This window comes from Tursiops truncatus, chromosome 14 (genome assembly GCF_011762595.2).
Source record: "Tursiops truncatus isolate mTurTru1 chromosome 14, mTurTru1.mat.Y, whole genome shotgun sequence".
Lineage (NCBI taxonomy): Eukaryota > Metazoa > Chordata > Mammalia > Artiodactyla > Delphinidae > Tursiops > Tursiops truncatus.
The window spans coordinates 14,690,104-14,703,514 of NC_047047.1; the positions used below are offsets into that span (position 1 = coordinate 14,690,104).

General features: G+C 49.8%; 2 protein-coding genes across 2 annotated transcripts in view; one reads left to right on the forward strand and one right to left on the reverse strand.

Annotated features, from left to right (window-relative positions):
* Nucleotides 1-5,945, forward strand: part of TRABD2A (TraB domain containing 2A) — a 56,428-nt gene extending 50,483 nt beyond the window's left edge. The window contains 2 exon segments of the mRNA XM_073791757.1: nucleotides 3,328-3,579; nucleotides 5,515-5,945. Of these exon segments, the coding sequence (XP_073647858.1) occupies nucleotides 3,328-3,579; nucleotides 5,515-5,692 (430 nt within the window). The 3' untranslated portion in view covers nucleotides 5,693-5,945.
* Nucleotides 5,946-7,994: 2,049 nt separating this feature from the next.
* The window catches only part of DNAH6 (dynein axonemal heavy chain 6), a 291,734-nt gene continuing 286,317 nt past the window's right edge, over nucleotides 7,995-13,411 (reverse strand). The window contains exons 76-77 of the mRNA XM_019942077.3: nucleotides 11,529-11,751; nucleotides 7,995-8,236 (exon numbers count right to left, since the gene is read on the reverse strand). Of these exons, the coding sequence (XP_019797636.2) occupies nucleotides 8,133-8,236; nucleotides 11,529-11,751 (327 nt within the window). The 3' untranslated portion in view covers nucleotides 7,995-8,132. The remainder of the gene's footprint in view (nucleotides 8,237-11,528; nucleotides 11,752-13,411) is intronic.

The following is a 13,411-nucleotide window of genomic DNA, read 5'->3' on the forward strand; positions in this document are numbered from 1 at the left end:
CCGCACAGGGCTGCTTGGGCGCCAGGGTGGGCTGTGTCCTGAGAGACTCCAAGGGCCCCAGCACGGGCACCAAGCGGCCACTCGGTCCCCAGCTCAGCTGGCGTCCCCTCGTGGCTGGGACTGTGTCAGACTTGGGTTGGCCGGCCAGGCACTTTGGGCAGTAGAGGCCACACTGGCCTTTCCTCAGCAGTGCTTGGGGCAGAAAGGAAGGTAAGGGGAGGATGCTCTTTGGTCCTGGGGCCCAGGAGGGGTGATTTGACTTAACGCTCAGTGCCTTTGACCTGGGCCCTTGGGAAGTTTTAGGGAGGCAGGTGGTGGAATCAGTCCTCATGTAAGGTCAGGGGGGCTGGAGATGCTGGGAGTGTCTGTCAGACCCATCTCTGGGGCAGAAGCAAAGCCCCTCCTCTTTCTCTGAGCTGTTTCCTACCCCCAGGTCTGTTTACTTCTCATTTTTATGCAGAGTCACCCTCCTGCCCTGTGGCCCCTTCTGTAAAGAGTTCAGGAGGCCGGGATCTCCCACCCTCATCAATGCTGCTGCCCCACGCTGGCCTCCCTGCTAGTCTCTGCCCCGTGTCCAGTCCTAGTGGGCACAAGGTGGCCCTTCCTACCCACTTTGTACCAGTCTGGGCTGCCCTAACAAAATACCACAGACTGGGTGGCTTTAACAATAGAAATTTATTTTCTCATGGTTCTGGAGGCTAGACACCAAGATCAAGGTGTCGGCAGGTTTGGTTTCTCCTGAGGCCTCTCTCTTTGGCTTGCAGGTGGCCTTTTCACTGTCCCCATGTGGCCTCTCCTTGGTGTGCGCACAACTCTGGTGTCTCTGTGTGTCCACACTTCCTCTTCTAAGGACACCAGTCAGACTGGATTAGGGCCCAACCTAAAGGCCTCATTTTAACTTAATCACCTCTTTAAAAGTCTTGTCTCCAAATACAGCCACATTCTGAGGTACTGGGGGTTAGAGCTCCAGCATGTGAATTTTGAGGGAACACAGTTTAGCCCACCTTCCATTCCTCTCCCACTCCCTCCAGATCGTGGTCACCAGCGCCCCCTCCTGGCAGAGCCCTCAGCTGCGGTGCGAGGACTCCAGGAGGAAAATACATGCCCTCTGCTGAGGGGACGGAGAGGGGGTCCAGCTGTGGTGCCTGCCCGATGGCTTCCTTCTCCAGGTCTCCGGGTGCCCTCTTTCTCCTCGGAAGAGCCACCTTCACCTCATGTTGTCTCAGGCCAGGTCCTCCTCTATCCCGTCACTCCAGAGGTTCCTCCTTGGGAGCCCGCTTTCCGTCCCAATGAGCCATGATTCTCTGGAAAACTTGACTACATCCTGGGCTTATCTCATCCCCCACCTCTCTCCATATCTTGCACTCCGTTTATCAGTAACAGCCATTCTTCACACAGTACTTTCTAGTTTACAAAAGCCCTCACCTAAGACTTCTTCTCATTTTCCACCTTCACCAGGCCTCTGGCTTCTTCCATTAAAATCTCTCTCAGATTTGCCCCCTTTGTTCCTAAGGTCATCACCCTCCGGTCCCTTCTCCACCTTTCTGTGGGACTACTCTTGCAAGTGTCCCTGACTCAGAAACCTTCAGGGTTTCTTGTTGTCCTCTTCCAAAGTCCAGTTTCTTCATGACGATGCCTCGGCACCCAGACCCCACCTTTTCCCAGCACGGATCTGCCTCTGATAACAGAAAACCTTTTGTCCTCGCCTCTGCCTCTCCACCTCTGCTAATGCTCTTCCTTTCCACTGTCTGCAGTCTCCCTCCACTCTTCCCCCGACTGAGAAAGTCCTGCTGCAGATCTCCATCCATCTCTCCCTCCCGTTCTCCTTCAGCTCCGGGAGGAGAGCCCAGCCCTTAGGGATTCTCTGCTTGTTTGGCGGAGAGGGTCTGTGGATCTCTCCTCACCCACTGGACCGTGTGCTCTTGGAAAGCAGGGTGGGCTGGGCCCTCTGCTCACTTCTCAGCCCCTGGCCCCAGGCTGACTGTCACGGCTGGGGTTTATCACACTATCTTTGGGGTTGCCAGAGAGGGCCCCGCTTGGGAGTGTGGATGGGTGTGTGTGTGTGTGTGTTGTTCTCAGACTCCTTAAATCTGCCTCTAACCCTGACACCTGCCCCTGGGGGAAGAGAGGTCAGGAGTCAATATTTTAAAAATCTCTCCGTGAGATTCTGACACACAATGAAGGCTGAGAACCAGTCCTGTCATTTACTGGGCTGCTCACACTTCCCTGGGGAGGAAGGAACGTTTATTGATCAATTGTCAGGTGGTAACTTGGTTCACACCGACTCTCAGTTAACCCTCAACACCAGCCTGTGGGGTGGGGGTTTCTTCTCCTTTACTGATGAAGAAACCGAAGGTGACACAACTTGTCAGAGTCAGGATACAGTTCGGACTCCTCGCCTGCACAGCCCTTTTCTTTCTGCTCTTTCTTCTCCCAGTTTTAGCTTTCCAGCCCCTTCCTCTCTGTTCATGTAGTTTCCTCTGCCAGGGATCTATTCAGTGCCCCTACCCTTAATTCTATCAGAGTCTGTGAGATCCAGTGCAAAGGCCTGGGTTCACCCTCTCCCACGATCCTGGGGAGTTTGATGTGGATGGCTGCAGCAGCTGTCCTGACTGTGTTCTGTGAGCGTCTAAGAGTTTTCAGTGGTGCACTTCTTTCTCTACGGTGCTCCTGGGTGAGGTCATGAGAGAGCATGAGGTCCCTAAAGGAGCTCCTGTTCAGGGAGAAGAAGGGGCGAGGGACTCTGGGCCCAGAGCCAGGGAGATGCCCATAGTGAAGGGGTGGGTGAGGACATAACGAGGGCACTGGCTGTGGAGGTACCTCCTTCCTTCTTCCCCTTCTCGGCAGCCATGTGATAATCCTTGAGGGATCTGGGCAGGCTGCTGTGGCTGTTGAAGAGCCTCTTTCTGAGTAGAGGCCTTATAGGGATACAGGAGGGAGGAACAGGGTTGAGGGCCACTTCAATTGTTCTAAGTAAAGAGCATTTAAACATTTTTCACTCCTCTTAAAGCGCCGTAATCTTCAGTGACTTTCTAGGCAGTGGTGACCCGTTGTTAGGCAAGTGCAGTAATTATAAGCGGTTAAGAAAGAATTTATTTCTTCCCCAGAGCTAGGAGATTTAGAGAGAGTACAATGCAGGTGTGTGAGGGAGAAACAAAGGCGTCAAAGTGATCACTTTTCGAAGTGGTTTTGAGACCCCTGCCTCACCAGCCGGATTGAACTTTCACATTATCTGCCTTTTGTGAGGTCCCGAGCCTTAAAGGCGGGGGAGGGCATCATGCTGGGGGACCTTCCTTCAATTCCTCTTCCTTCCTCCTCTGTTTACAGAGAAAAGACCAGAAACCCGTTGTCACAGCCCGCCCCCTCTGCCGTCTTGGCTCCGGAAGCGCCCGCCCCGGAAGCTCAGGTACCGGAAGCTGGGTCTGCGGAGTCCCCACTGTTGCCGCTCCACCAGCCTCTGCCCAGAAGTTCCTACCTGCCGGGCGAGGCACGACGAAAGTTCCGGAAGAAGCGGAGGCGGCCGCAGCGGAGGCAGCGGCTCCGGCAGTTCAGCGACCTGTGGGTACGACTGGAGGAGAGGTGAGGTGGCTGGGCCGGCCTGGGCCAGCCACGAGCCCATCGCCCGGTCAGTCCTCACCCCGGAAGTGCGGGTGGGCGGCAGCCCAGGAATGCGGGTCACACTGCTTCAGGGGCGGAAGTTCAAGGCTGTGGTAGGGGGTGAGTGGCCCCACCATCACGGTGCAACCTTTCTCCTTTCTCATGGCCTGGACAGCGGTCTTCTGTCCACTCTGGTGGAGGTGAATCCAGATTAAAAGTAACTGCTTCAAGCCAGGGCCGGGGCCAGTACCCCATATTTATCTCTGTTAACGAACAGATAGGGCGGGGGGCATGGGTGGGTCTGTTAAAAGTAGTATGAGGCTGGAATAAAGGTTGAGAAGAACTTGATTTCCCAGCCCTCTCTCCACCGCAGATCAGGGAGAAGCTCATAGCTTTCCGGAGCTGGAAGCACCTCTGTAAGAATGGGCTTGTTCAGCCCCTACGTTTTGCAGGGAGCATGGTGACCACAGAATGTGCACTTGCAGAGATGCCCAGTGGGTGGATCAGAGGTGGGTAGAGGAGCCAAAGATGGGGACCCAGCCTGGTTTCTGCTGGAAGAACTACACCAGAGAGGCCTGGGATCCAGGCTACAGTTCAATTTATACCAAACTTTTTGAGTTCTTCCTATGTGCCCGCTGTTGTGTTGGTGCTGTGGCTTTGGGGGTGAACCAGACCGACACTGGCCCTGCCTTCATGGAGCTCACAGTCTGGGGAGGAAGCTGGATTTTGAGTTGATTATTCACAAGGGAAGTGTAGGGGGCTGCGGGGACGCGCGTGTGTGTGTTTGTGTGTTGGACATTACTACCTAACTTAGGGTGGCGGGTGTCAGGAAGGGCCTCCTGGAGGAAGCGACCTTTTGGTTGCTGCTGAGTAGAAGCCTGACAAAGTGAAGCCCAATGAACAGAGCTTCTGAGTCTGGATCAGGAGATGCAGGCATCTGATACCTGCATAGGTGCTTAATAATGAATGTTGAATGAATGTGTAAACAACAGGGAGGGGAGGGAGTTCCAGCAAGGGGAACAGTGCAAAAGCCTGATGTGGAGAGAGTGATCATGTTAAAGGAACCAAGATGGAGTAATTCTGGCTGGAGCCTGGGAGGTCAGTGGGAAGAGGGGTGAGGTAGGTCTAGAAGGTAAATTGGATGGAATCACTGTGAGAATCTCATGCCTGAGAGAAGTAGGGTGCCACTGAAAGGTTTGAGGCAGGCATCCCGTGTGCTGTGGGGTTTGCATTTTTAAATGGACAGAAGCTGGCAGCCAGATGTGACTTGGAGAGCAGGGACAGATCCTGTTGGTGTCCATGTGCCCCATGGTGCCTGACACGGGGAGGCTCCTCAACCATCCTTCACTGATGGAGGAATACACTGACCTGTTTAGTACCTTCTCAGTCTGGGCCATTTCCTTTCAAGGTGGCCATGCAGGGATTGGGCACTTTACACCAGAGCTGAGCTGAAAGGACCAGGTGAGCCTGCGCTTGTTGTGTCTTGACCTGGGAAGGCTGCGTGGTGTTCACATGAGACCCAAGCTGGGGTAGGGGAGAGAGCCAGAGACCCGGAGAGGAATCCTCCTGGCTTGGCGGTGCCTCTCTGTGTGGTCAGGGAGGAGGGTCCCTGCTTGGCATTGCCCAGAGGCTGACAATTAGCAAGTCTGAGCAAACTAATTTTAATAATCCTTGAACCAAGAAGCAAATAGCTGGGGGAGAGTTGTTCAGTGTGCTAATCTTCGTGCCTGTATCATTTGGTTTTGTTGTAGCAGTAGTCACGAGGGCCAAGATGTAGGAAATCTATTAACGTACTAAGATACATTCCTGTCTTTGGAGAAGAGAGGTGAGAAGGAGCTGTGCAGGCCTTTGGGGGCCTCGGAGTATCCAGTGGCTCTTGCTGTGCCCTGAGACTGTGTCTTTCTCTTTGCCTCCAAGTGCTGGGATCCCACAGCTCCAGGTCCCCGTTCTGGACAGGCGCATCTCCGCCAAGCTGCGGCTCCCTCGCCCTGGGCAGTCTCCCCACAGCCAGATGGTGGTCAGCAGTGCCTGCCTGTCTGTCTGGACACCTATGTTATGGGTGCTGGCTTTCCAAACAGAGACAACCCTCCTGTAATGACCAGAGAAGCCAAGATCTGACGCCTCGGACTTGAAGGACAGCCATTTTGTACTCCACACTCTGCTCCGGCCCTGATAGGCCCAACCCAGGAGAAGAGACTCAAAATTAAAAAGCCAGCGTTGATTCTTCTTTTTCCAAGGAATGACTGGGTTATCCAGCAATGCTTGGGGGAGGTGTATAGTTTTGTAACGTAATGAGCTGTATGAAAATAATTAATTGTAAGAAAATTATTAAATACTTCTTTTGTGTAGATTTTTTGCCACAGTGTGTATAGCAAGCAAACAGCTCTTTTTGCTCGCATGCTCTGAATACTATCCCTGCTGCACTCCTGGCCCCACTCCTGGGCCTGCCTGCAGCCATGGACCCTGCCCCTTTCCTCCTTCCTGCTGCTCTTCTCCCCATCCTCTCCTGGTTCTGGATGCAACAGTCAGTAGGCTGTGGAACTTCTGCTCCTGTCTATTCAAGGTCTCGTGACTAGTGTGGGTCCTGCACTCTGACAAGTGCTTTCATTATGTACAGTGTGTGAGGGTGTCTCATCCACATGCTGAAGACTGGTGGATAGGTAGGCTTTGTCAGGGGTGTTGTGCAAGAAAATGGGTTTCAACCTCTCCCCCCGTCCCTGTCCTGTGTGTTACTTATTATTTATATGTCTTTGTGTTTTCCAAATAAAGTCTTATGAAGAATCTGTATATAAAATGATTAAAAATAGAATTTCCCTAGTTGAGTCTGAAATGGGAACTTTCAGCCCTGCCCAGCTGATACCTGCCCCCCTCCCCCTGCGGCCATCATGGTTACAGACCAGGGTCTCCCGCCTGTGGCAGAGTTTCCTTTTGGTTCTCCTGAGCCTCTGAGCAGCTCATAAAAACCCAGAGGGTCTGCCCAGGACTTGGATGGGGCCAATAAGAAGTATCTGGTTTCAGGTACCTTGATTGCCTGGGCTTACAGCTCCGTGGCCTTCCCTTCCTTTTTCCAGAGACTTTCTTGTGGGTTCATTCTTGGTCATTTCCAGGGCCAAGGAGATCTTTGAGTCCCACTGAGTGATGTGATGGCACTCAGGATCCATGTTCACCACCTTGGCTCCATTCTGTGCCCCCTGTATTGCAGGGGTAGGAGGGCTAAACTTTCCGATCCCTTGCTGCTATGATCGAGAGTCTTCTAATGAGATACGCTTGGTGAGATTTGGAAGGTGAAAGGGGCAGAAGACCTTTTTCTTTGGTCGTAGTGGCAGTTATGTTTGTGTCCCGGGTTTGTGTCCCGGTCCGGGAAGATCCCACATGCCGCGGAGCGGCTGGCCCCGTGAGCCATGGCCACTGAGCTCTGCGCGTCTGGAGCAGGCTCCAGCAGACACAAGTGTGTGCAGTGGCCAGGCTCTGCATGAGGCTGGTACAGCTTCCTGCAGCTTTCTGACCTCGGATTACAGCTGCTGCGGTGCCTAATGTCAACCCTCTGACTTCTGCAGCTGTAGCCACTCCCCTGACTTAGGAGGCACCTCTTCCCTCTGATTCCTAATAGAGGTGGTGCTCCCTGCTTCTCAGTGACTTGAGTCTACAGGATTGCTGTGGCTGACCCTGTTCTTCCTGTAAAGGGGCGTGGCTTTCTCCAGAGGCCCACATCCTAGCTGGGTGGTACCCAATTTTTTGGCTCATATCCGGGCCGAGGAAGCAACAGACGCGGTTGGCAGGGCTGACGCAAAATGGTTTGCAAACCACAGCGGCTGCTCCATCTCAGCACTGCTTTTGGGGTAGCAGGGGCGCCAATGCACCTGGAGGGTGACTTGGCCAGTTTTCATACAGTTTTACCCCAAAGCAGAAAATTCCTCTGCCCTTGAGTGGGAGCGACCTGCACTATCGTGAAAGACCGCAGGCTCTTCTGAGGATTGTAATCCAGCCCCACAGCATGGGGGAATGGCACCATGGGCCCAGATCTCATGTGCTGGGCCCTGAGCCTTAATCTGGTCTAGACATGGAAGAACCTAGGGCCACGAGACTGACATGTACAGTGGGCCTTTCACATTAGCGTGAAGAGGAAGGAAGCCCATGTGGATGAGGAAGTGCTGAGGTCTGACTCGCCGCCCCTCCCCCCCCCGCCCCAGTCCCCTCCCTGCCCCGTCCCAGCCACCCCCCTACCCACCCCCCTACCCCCGTCCCAGCCACCCCCCTTACTGATGGGAAGCTGCCTCCTGCATGGGGGAGGGGGAGCAGGCTTAAGAGGTGAGCGCTGAACTCACTGCTTTCACATCAGAGCTTGAATTACCACCAGAAAGAGAAACTCAAAACACTTTATTTTAGGTTATAAAAGAAGTAAAAGCCACACTTGCTACCTTTAAGCCAGATCAGAAGTAAACCTGTTTTGCTCGCATATAAATTACGCAGACTTTTCTCCCCCATCAGGAAAGATCTCTGGCCTGGTTCTTTTTAAGCACAGAGGTGGCACCTTTTCACTCATTTAGTTGGCAGAGCAAAGCCGATCCCTTGGCAATCCAGTAATCTTTGGACCGCTTGGAGGGTAAGAGGATGGTCACCACAAAGTTGGTTGAATGACCTAGTTAAGAATACAGGGAAAAAAGGGTTGTTACTTTAAAGAATAACCCCTTAATACAAAAACCACTGTACTGGGAGTTTAGACACCCGGTCTCCAGACCTGACTTTGCCTCTAAAGAAGAAGGGCAAATAGTCCTCTACAGATTTCAGTTTTATGCTGTATAAAATGAAGATGTTAGAACAAATGATCCTTCAGGACCTGTCCAGCTTAGACCTTGTATAACCTTATAAACTATGTTTCAGGTTCTCTGCAGTTTGTTTCAGGGAGCATTGGACTAGGATTGAGGCCTGAGTTTTAATGGGATTCAGGGGATACAATCGGTAGGTTGGGCATCCATCCATTTGTCCATCTGCTTGTCCATCCATCCATCCATCCATCCTTTGTTCCACCCAGTAGGTAGGCACTGGGGTCCTGAGATGACTAAGTGCAGTCACAGGTATGTCCCTCAGCTCTGGGACATCTGAAGTAAGAGGGCACTTTTACCCTTTCTTCACTGTGTGCCTGGTTGAGGGGGGCCAGGACCTGGTTGAGAAGAGGACCCTGCCCTCAGGATGGGAGTTGCTGTTTCTGGCCTTCACAGCAAACCCCATCTGTGTGGAGGTCGGGACAGGTGGTGGTGTCCCCAGCAGAGAATGCCTACATCTCCCCTTTCCTTATCTTTGTACGTCGTTCCCTGCATGGTGCATTGGCAGGTGCTCGAATGACATTTTTTAGTACATATGCAGAATGTATATGTATAGTAACCATTAGTTTGAATTGAAATTCAAATAAGGTCCATACCTTGCAACAGTGATGTGTTGTTTAACAGGTAGTTTCCCCTCTGTTCCTTTTGCCACCCCCTTGTAATATATTTGTTGAAACAACCAGGCTATTTCTCCTGTGAGGTTTCCCAGAGCCTGGCTCTTGTTGACAGCATCCCTGTGGTGACTTTACACATGTTCCTCTATTCCTGCAAGGGTGGTTAGATCTAGAGGTGTGATCACATTCAGGGTTGAGTTTTTTTGGCAAGAATACTTCCTAGGTGGTGTGCATTTCCATCAGGAAATGCCTTGTGTCTGGTTGTCTTTCTTTGTTGGAATGTCAGCAGCAGCTGATAATTATTACTTAGAGCCATTATTTCATTAAGGTTAATAATTTTAAATTTTAGTGATGATTAAGTCTATAGAGTCCATCTGTGATTTAATTTTTGTATGTGGTAGGAGATAAGGATCTAAGTTTGGTATAACCAATTGTCCCAGCATCATTTGTGGAATAATTTCCATCTTCCTGATCAATTTTAAATGATGCTGGTATTATAGGTCAAGTTCCCATATATGCACAGTGCGTTTCTGGGCTCTCTCTCCAGTACATTGGATCTGTTCATAGAATCTTGTGCCAGTGCAACGTCATTTTAGTTACTACCTTTTCCTGAAAACCACAGAGTTCCTGTTGGAATTTTAGCCAATAATAAGAAGAAAAATGACTCTATTAAAAAACGGGCAAGGGCTTCCCTGGTGGCGCAGTGGTTGAGAGTCCGCCTGCCGATGCAGGGGACATGGGTTTGTGTCCCGGTCCGGGAAGATCCCACATGCCGCGGAGCGGCTGGGCCCGAGAGCCATGGCTGCTGAGCCTGCGCGTCCGGAGCCTGTGCTCCGCAATGGGAGAGGCCACAACAGTGAGAGGCCCCAGTACCGCTAAAAAAAAAAAAAAAAAAAAAGTACATGTCCCTACAAAAACTTGTAAATACCATTATTAATTTAAAAAATACCTTTGAACACTTTTTTAGATTTGTCATAGGAGTGGGAGGTCATGTGACACGAATGTCTATTTTAGTTCTATTCTGCACATTACCCTTAGAGAACACCCTTTAACTGAATATTTTATTAGAAAAATAAATATCATCAGTATCTATATTTTCCATTCAAATGAGAAAGATTTTTTAGTTCTTTCTTCCTGGCTCCCCTCCCGTATTTCTGTCATCTGGAAATTTAGTTCCAAGTTATTATAAATTCATTTTTATGGTCAAACTATTAAAGATTTAACCGTGTGTGTGTGTGTGTTTTAAATAGAGGATCAGTGGTGATTAATTTAGAGCCTCTGTATGTCCAAGATAGTCTTTATTACAACTTTTCATTCAGATGATAATTTGGTTGCACTTGCAATTCTGGTTCAAAGTTGTTTTTCCTCAGCCCTTTGAAGAAGTGTCTCTATTTTTATATGCACTGTGGATAATGAGACATGTCTGAAGTCAATCTGATTCTCATTTTCTGGAATTTTCGTTCCAGTATATAAATGCATTTCATCTCTTTGAGAATTTTCTTTATTTCTGATGGTCTTAGGTATCACTCTGATATATCTAGGTTTCTTTTAAAATTTGTTTATGTGTTCGTTGTATATTTTAAAAAATTACCCCTACCACTTTGTGAGATCTCCCAATCTGAGGACTCAACTGTTTCTTCAGTTCTGGGAAATTATCAGCCAGTTTTTCAAATATTACTGCTCTTCCATTTTTTCTCCTTCCTCCTTCCAGATTGCCTGCTAGATAAATGTTGGTGATTTTAACTCCTTCCACAGTGTCACTTAAAAAAATTGCATTGTGCTGTCTTTTGAGGGATTTCCTCAGCGCATTCTCTTGTCTCACTCTCTAGCTGTCTGCATTCAATTCTTCAGCTTATCTGTTGATATGGCTTTCTTTTTATCCGGTTCCTTTTTTTCAGGGCTGTATCTCAGTTTCAGGTCTACTAAGATTTCTCTTTTTGTAGCATGGCATTCCACCTATTTGTTTTAAAATCTCTTTTCTACGCTGAGTCTCAGTGGATTTGATCAGAGATAGATGTGTCTACTCAGTCCATCATTTTTCAATTAGAAGGCACTGCTCAATAAACTACTTTCTGGGACTTCCCTGGTGGCGCAGTGGTTTAGAATTCACCTTCCAGTGAAGGGGATGCGGTTTCGATCCCTGGTCGGGGAACTAGATCCCACGTGCATGCTGCAAATAGGAGCCCGCTGGCCACAACTAAGACCCGGCACAACCAAAATAAATAAATAAATTGAAAGACACACACACACAAAATAAACTATTTTCTACTCATCAGACTAATAGAAGCAAGTATTGGCTTTATAATATTAATCTACACTCAGCATTAAAACAAATAGAATTTACAGCATTTATACATTTGTGTGTTATAAGTGGTCTTATTTTAAGCCTGGCTAATTGGTCCAAGATCACCCTTTGTACATTACAGTTCAGCATTTGGACTTTGATGATTGTAGTTTGCATTCGGTCATTATACTGATCTTAGAACATCCTCACCTGTGGTTGAGAGTGTTCCTGCCCGGGCCCCTGTCTTATAAAGTGGGGAGTGGTAGAGTGTTGGGTTTGGCTCATAATTTTGTTGGGGTTCAAAATGCACCACAGGCAGCATTGGATTCATCTGTCCGGGCAGTGCGTCTTCTATCACCATCTCCTCATTGTCCCATCGAGAAGCATCCATGAATATCCCATGGACAAGAACACCATCCTCAGGAGAGGGCAACTGAAAGACACCCAGAAGTTCATAGGTGAGAAGAGGAGGAGGGGTCAGTTTTGTGGGCCACCTTCTAGTCCTACATCCTCACTCAATTCTAAGAACCAATCCAGAGATTCTCTTATCACTCACATTTTGGAGAGGAGAATGCCAAGGCTCCAAAAGGTGAAATAATTTGCTTTTCAGTTTGTCACCAAATCTCATACTTTTCACACTCCCACAGGCTGTCCGGTAGGGGGTACCCCTGGGAAACCCACTGATGGGCTTCAGACTCTGATATCATGACATTAGGATTTTCCCCTTCTCATGGGAAGCGGATGGACAAGAGGGCTGTGATTATCATCTGTTAATTTTAGCAAGGCCTTTCAAAGATCTGGGTGCCGTTCCAGAAGAGAGGTTATATATTGGCAATAATATTTGCAGAGTGCCTATGGAAAGTTTTTTTTTTTTTTTTATGGAAAGTTTTTTAAGGGAAATTTTGCAGGAAGCGGGACTTCCCTGGTGGTGCAGTGGTTAAGAATCTGCCTGCCAATGCAGGGGACATGGGCTCGATCCCTGGTCCGGGAAGATCCCACATGCCTCGGAGCAACTAAGCCTGCGTGCCACAACTACTGAGCCCGTGTGCCACAAGTACTGAAGCCCGCGTGCCTAGAGCCCATGCTCCGCAACAAGAGAAGCCACCACAATGAGAAGCACACACACTGCAATGAAGAGTAGCCCCTGCTTGCCACAACTAGAGAAAGCCCACACGCAGCAACTTAGACCCAATGCAGCCAAAAATAAATAAATTAAAAAAAAAAAAAGGAATTTTGCAGGAGAAAGAGAGACAGAGACAGAGCCCCTGTCCCTCAATGTCCTGTGATTAGATGTCACCACTGGTATACAATTTCTTCCAGTTGTGGGCTTCTGTGTATCCTTCCTCAAACATTGAGTGAATTTGGCCAGTTCTGGGGCCCTAGACCTTTGGATAACTGGAGCTTCACACCTGCAGGCAGAGGACCAAGCTGTGTGGTCATAAGGGATGTGTTTTATAGTGAATAAAAGGATGGTAAGTGCTTTTTGGTTGGACTTTACTACCTAGTGTCCTGTAGTTTGTCCCTCGCGTGCAGCAAGGTAGAGCAAGGCCTTCCTGTTTTGGGGGCTACTCTATATGCTTGTGCAGGTTTGCCTGAGCAGAGGCTGAAACCATCCTGCCATCCACTTGCCAAGCTGTGTGTAGGAGCCGTCTGCACACACACAGAGCGAGTGCCTTTTCCTAAATGGCACAAAGGCGGCAATGGGCTGACAGTGGCCCTGCTGTTTGTAACAGAACTCAAGTCATCCAACAGTCTCCCGCTGTGTCTTGCAGACGTTTGCTGGGAGGACCAGGAGATGGGCTGACTGTACAGTTTGCAGTCTCCACAGAAGGCAGGCGGCATTCCCAGGCATCACTGTGGTTCACTGCACATGACCCACGTGGAGATGTGTGTAGACTGGGGCAGGCTGGAGGGACAGAGGCCCCGGTGGTCACTGTAAACATCTGTCCGTCAGAGTCAGTCTATGTGGCACATGGAGCGCGCCGGGCACAGAGCAGGGCCAGCATCCAGGACGGGCTGGATGAGGGCTTTTATGTGGGTGTCGTCCTGCCCTCCTGCAGCTCAGTTAGTCCTGACCTGGGCCTCCGATGCTC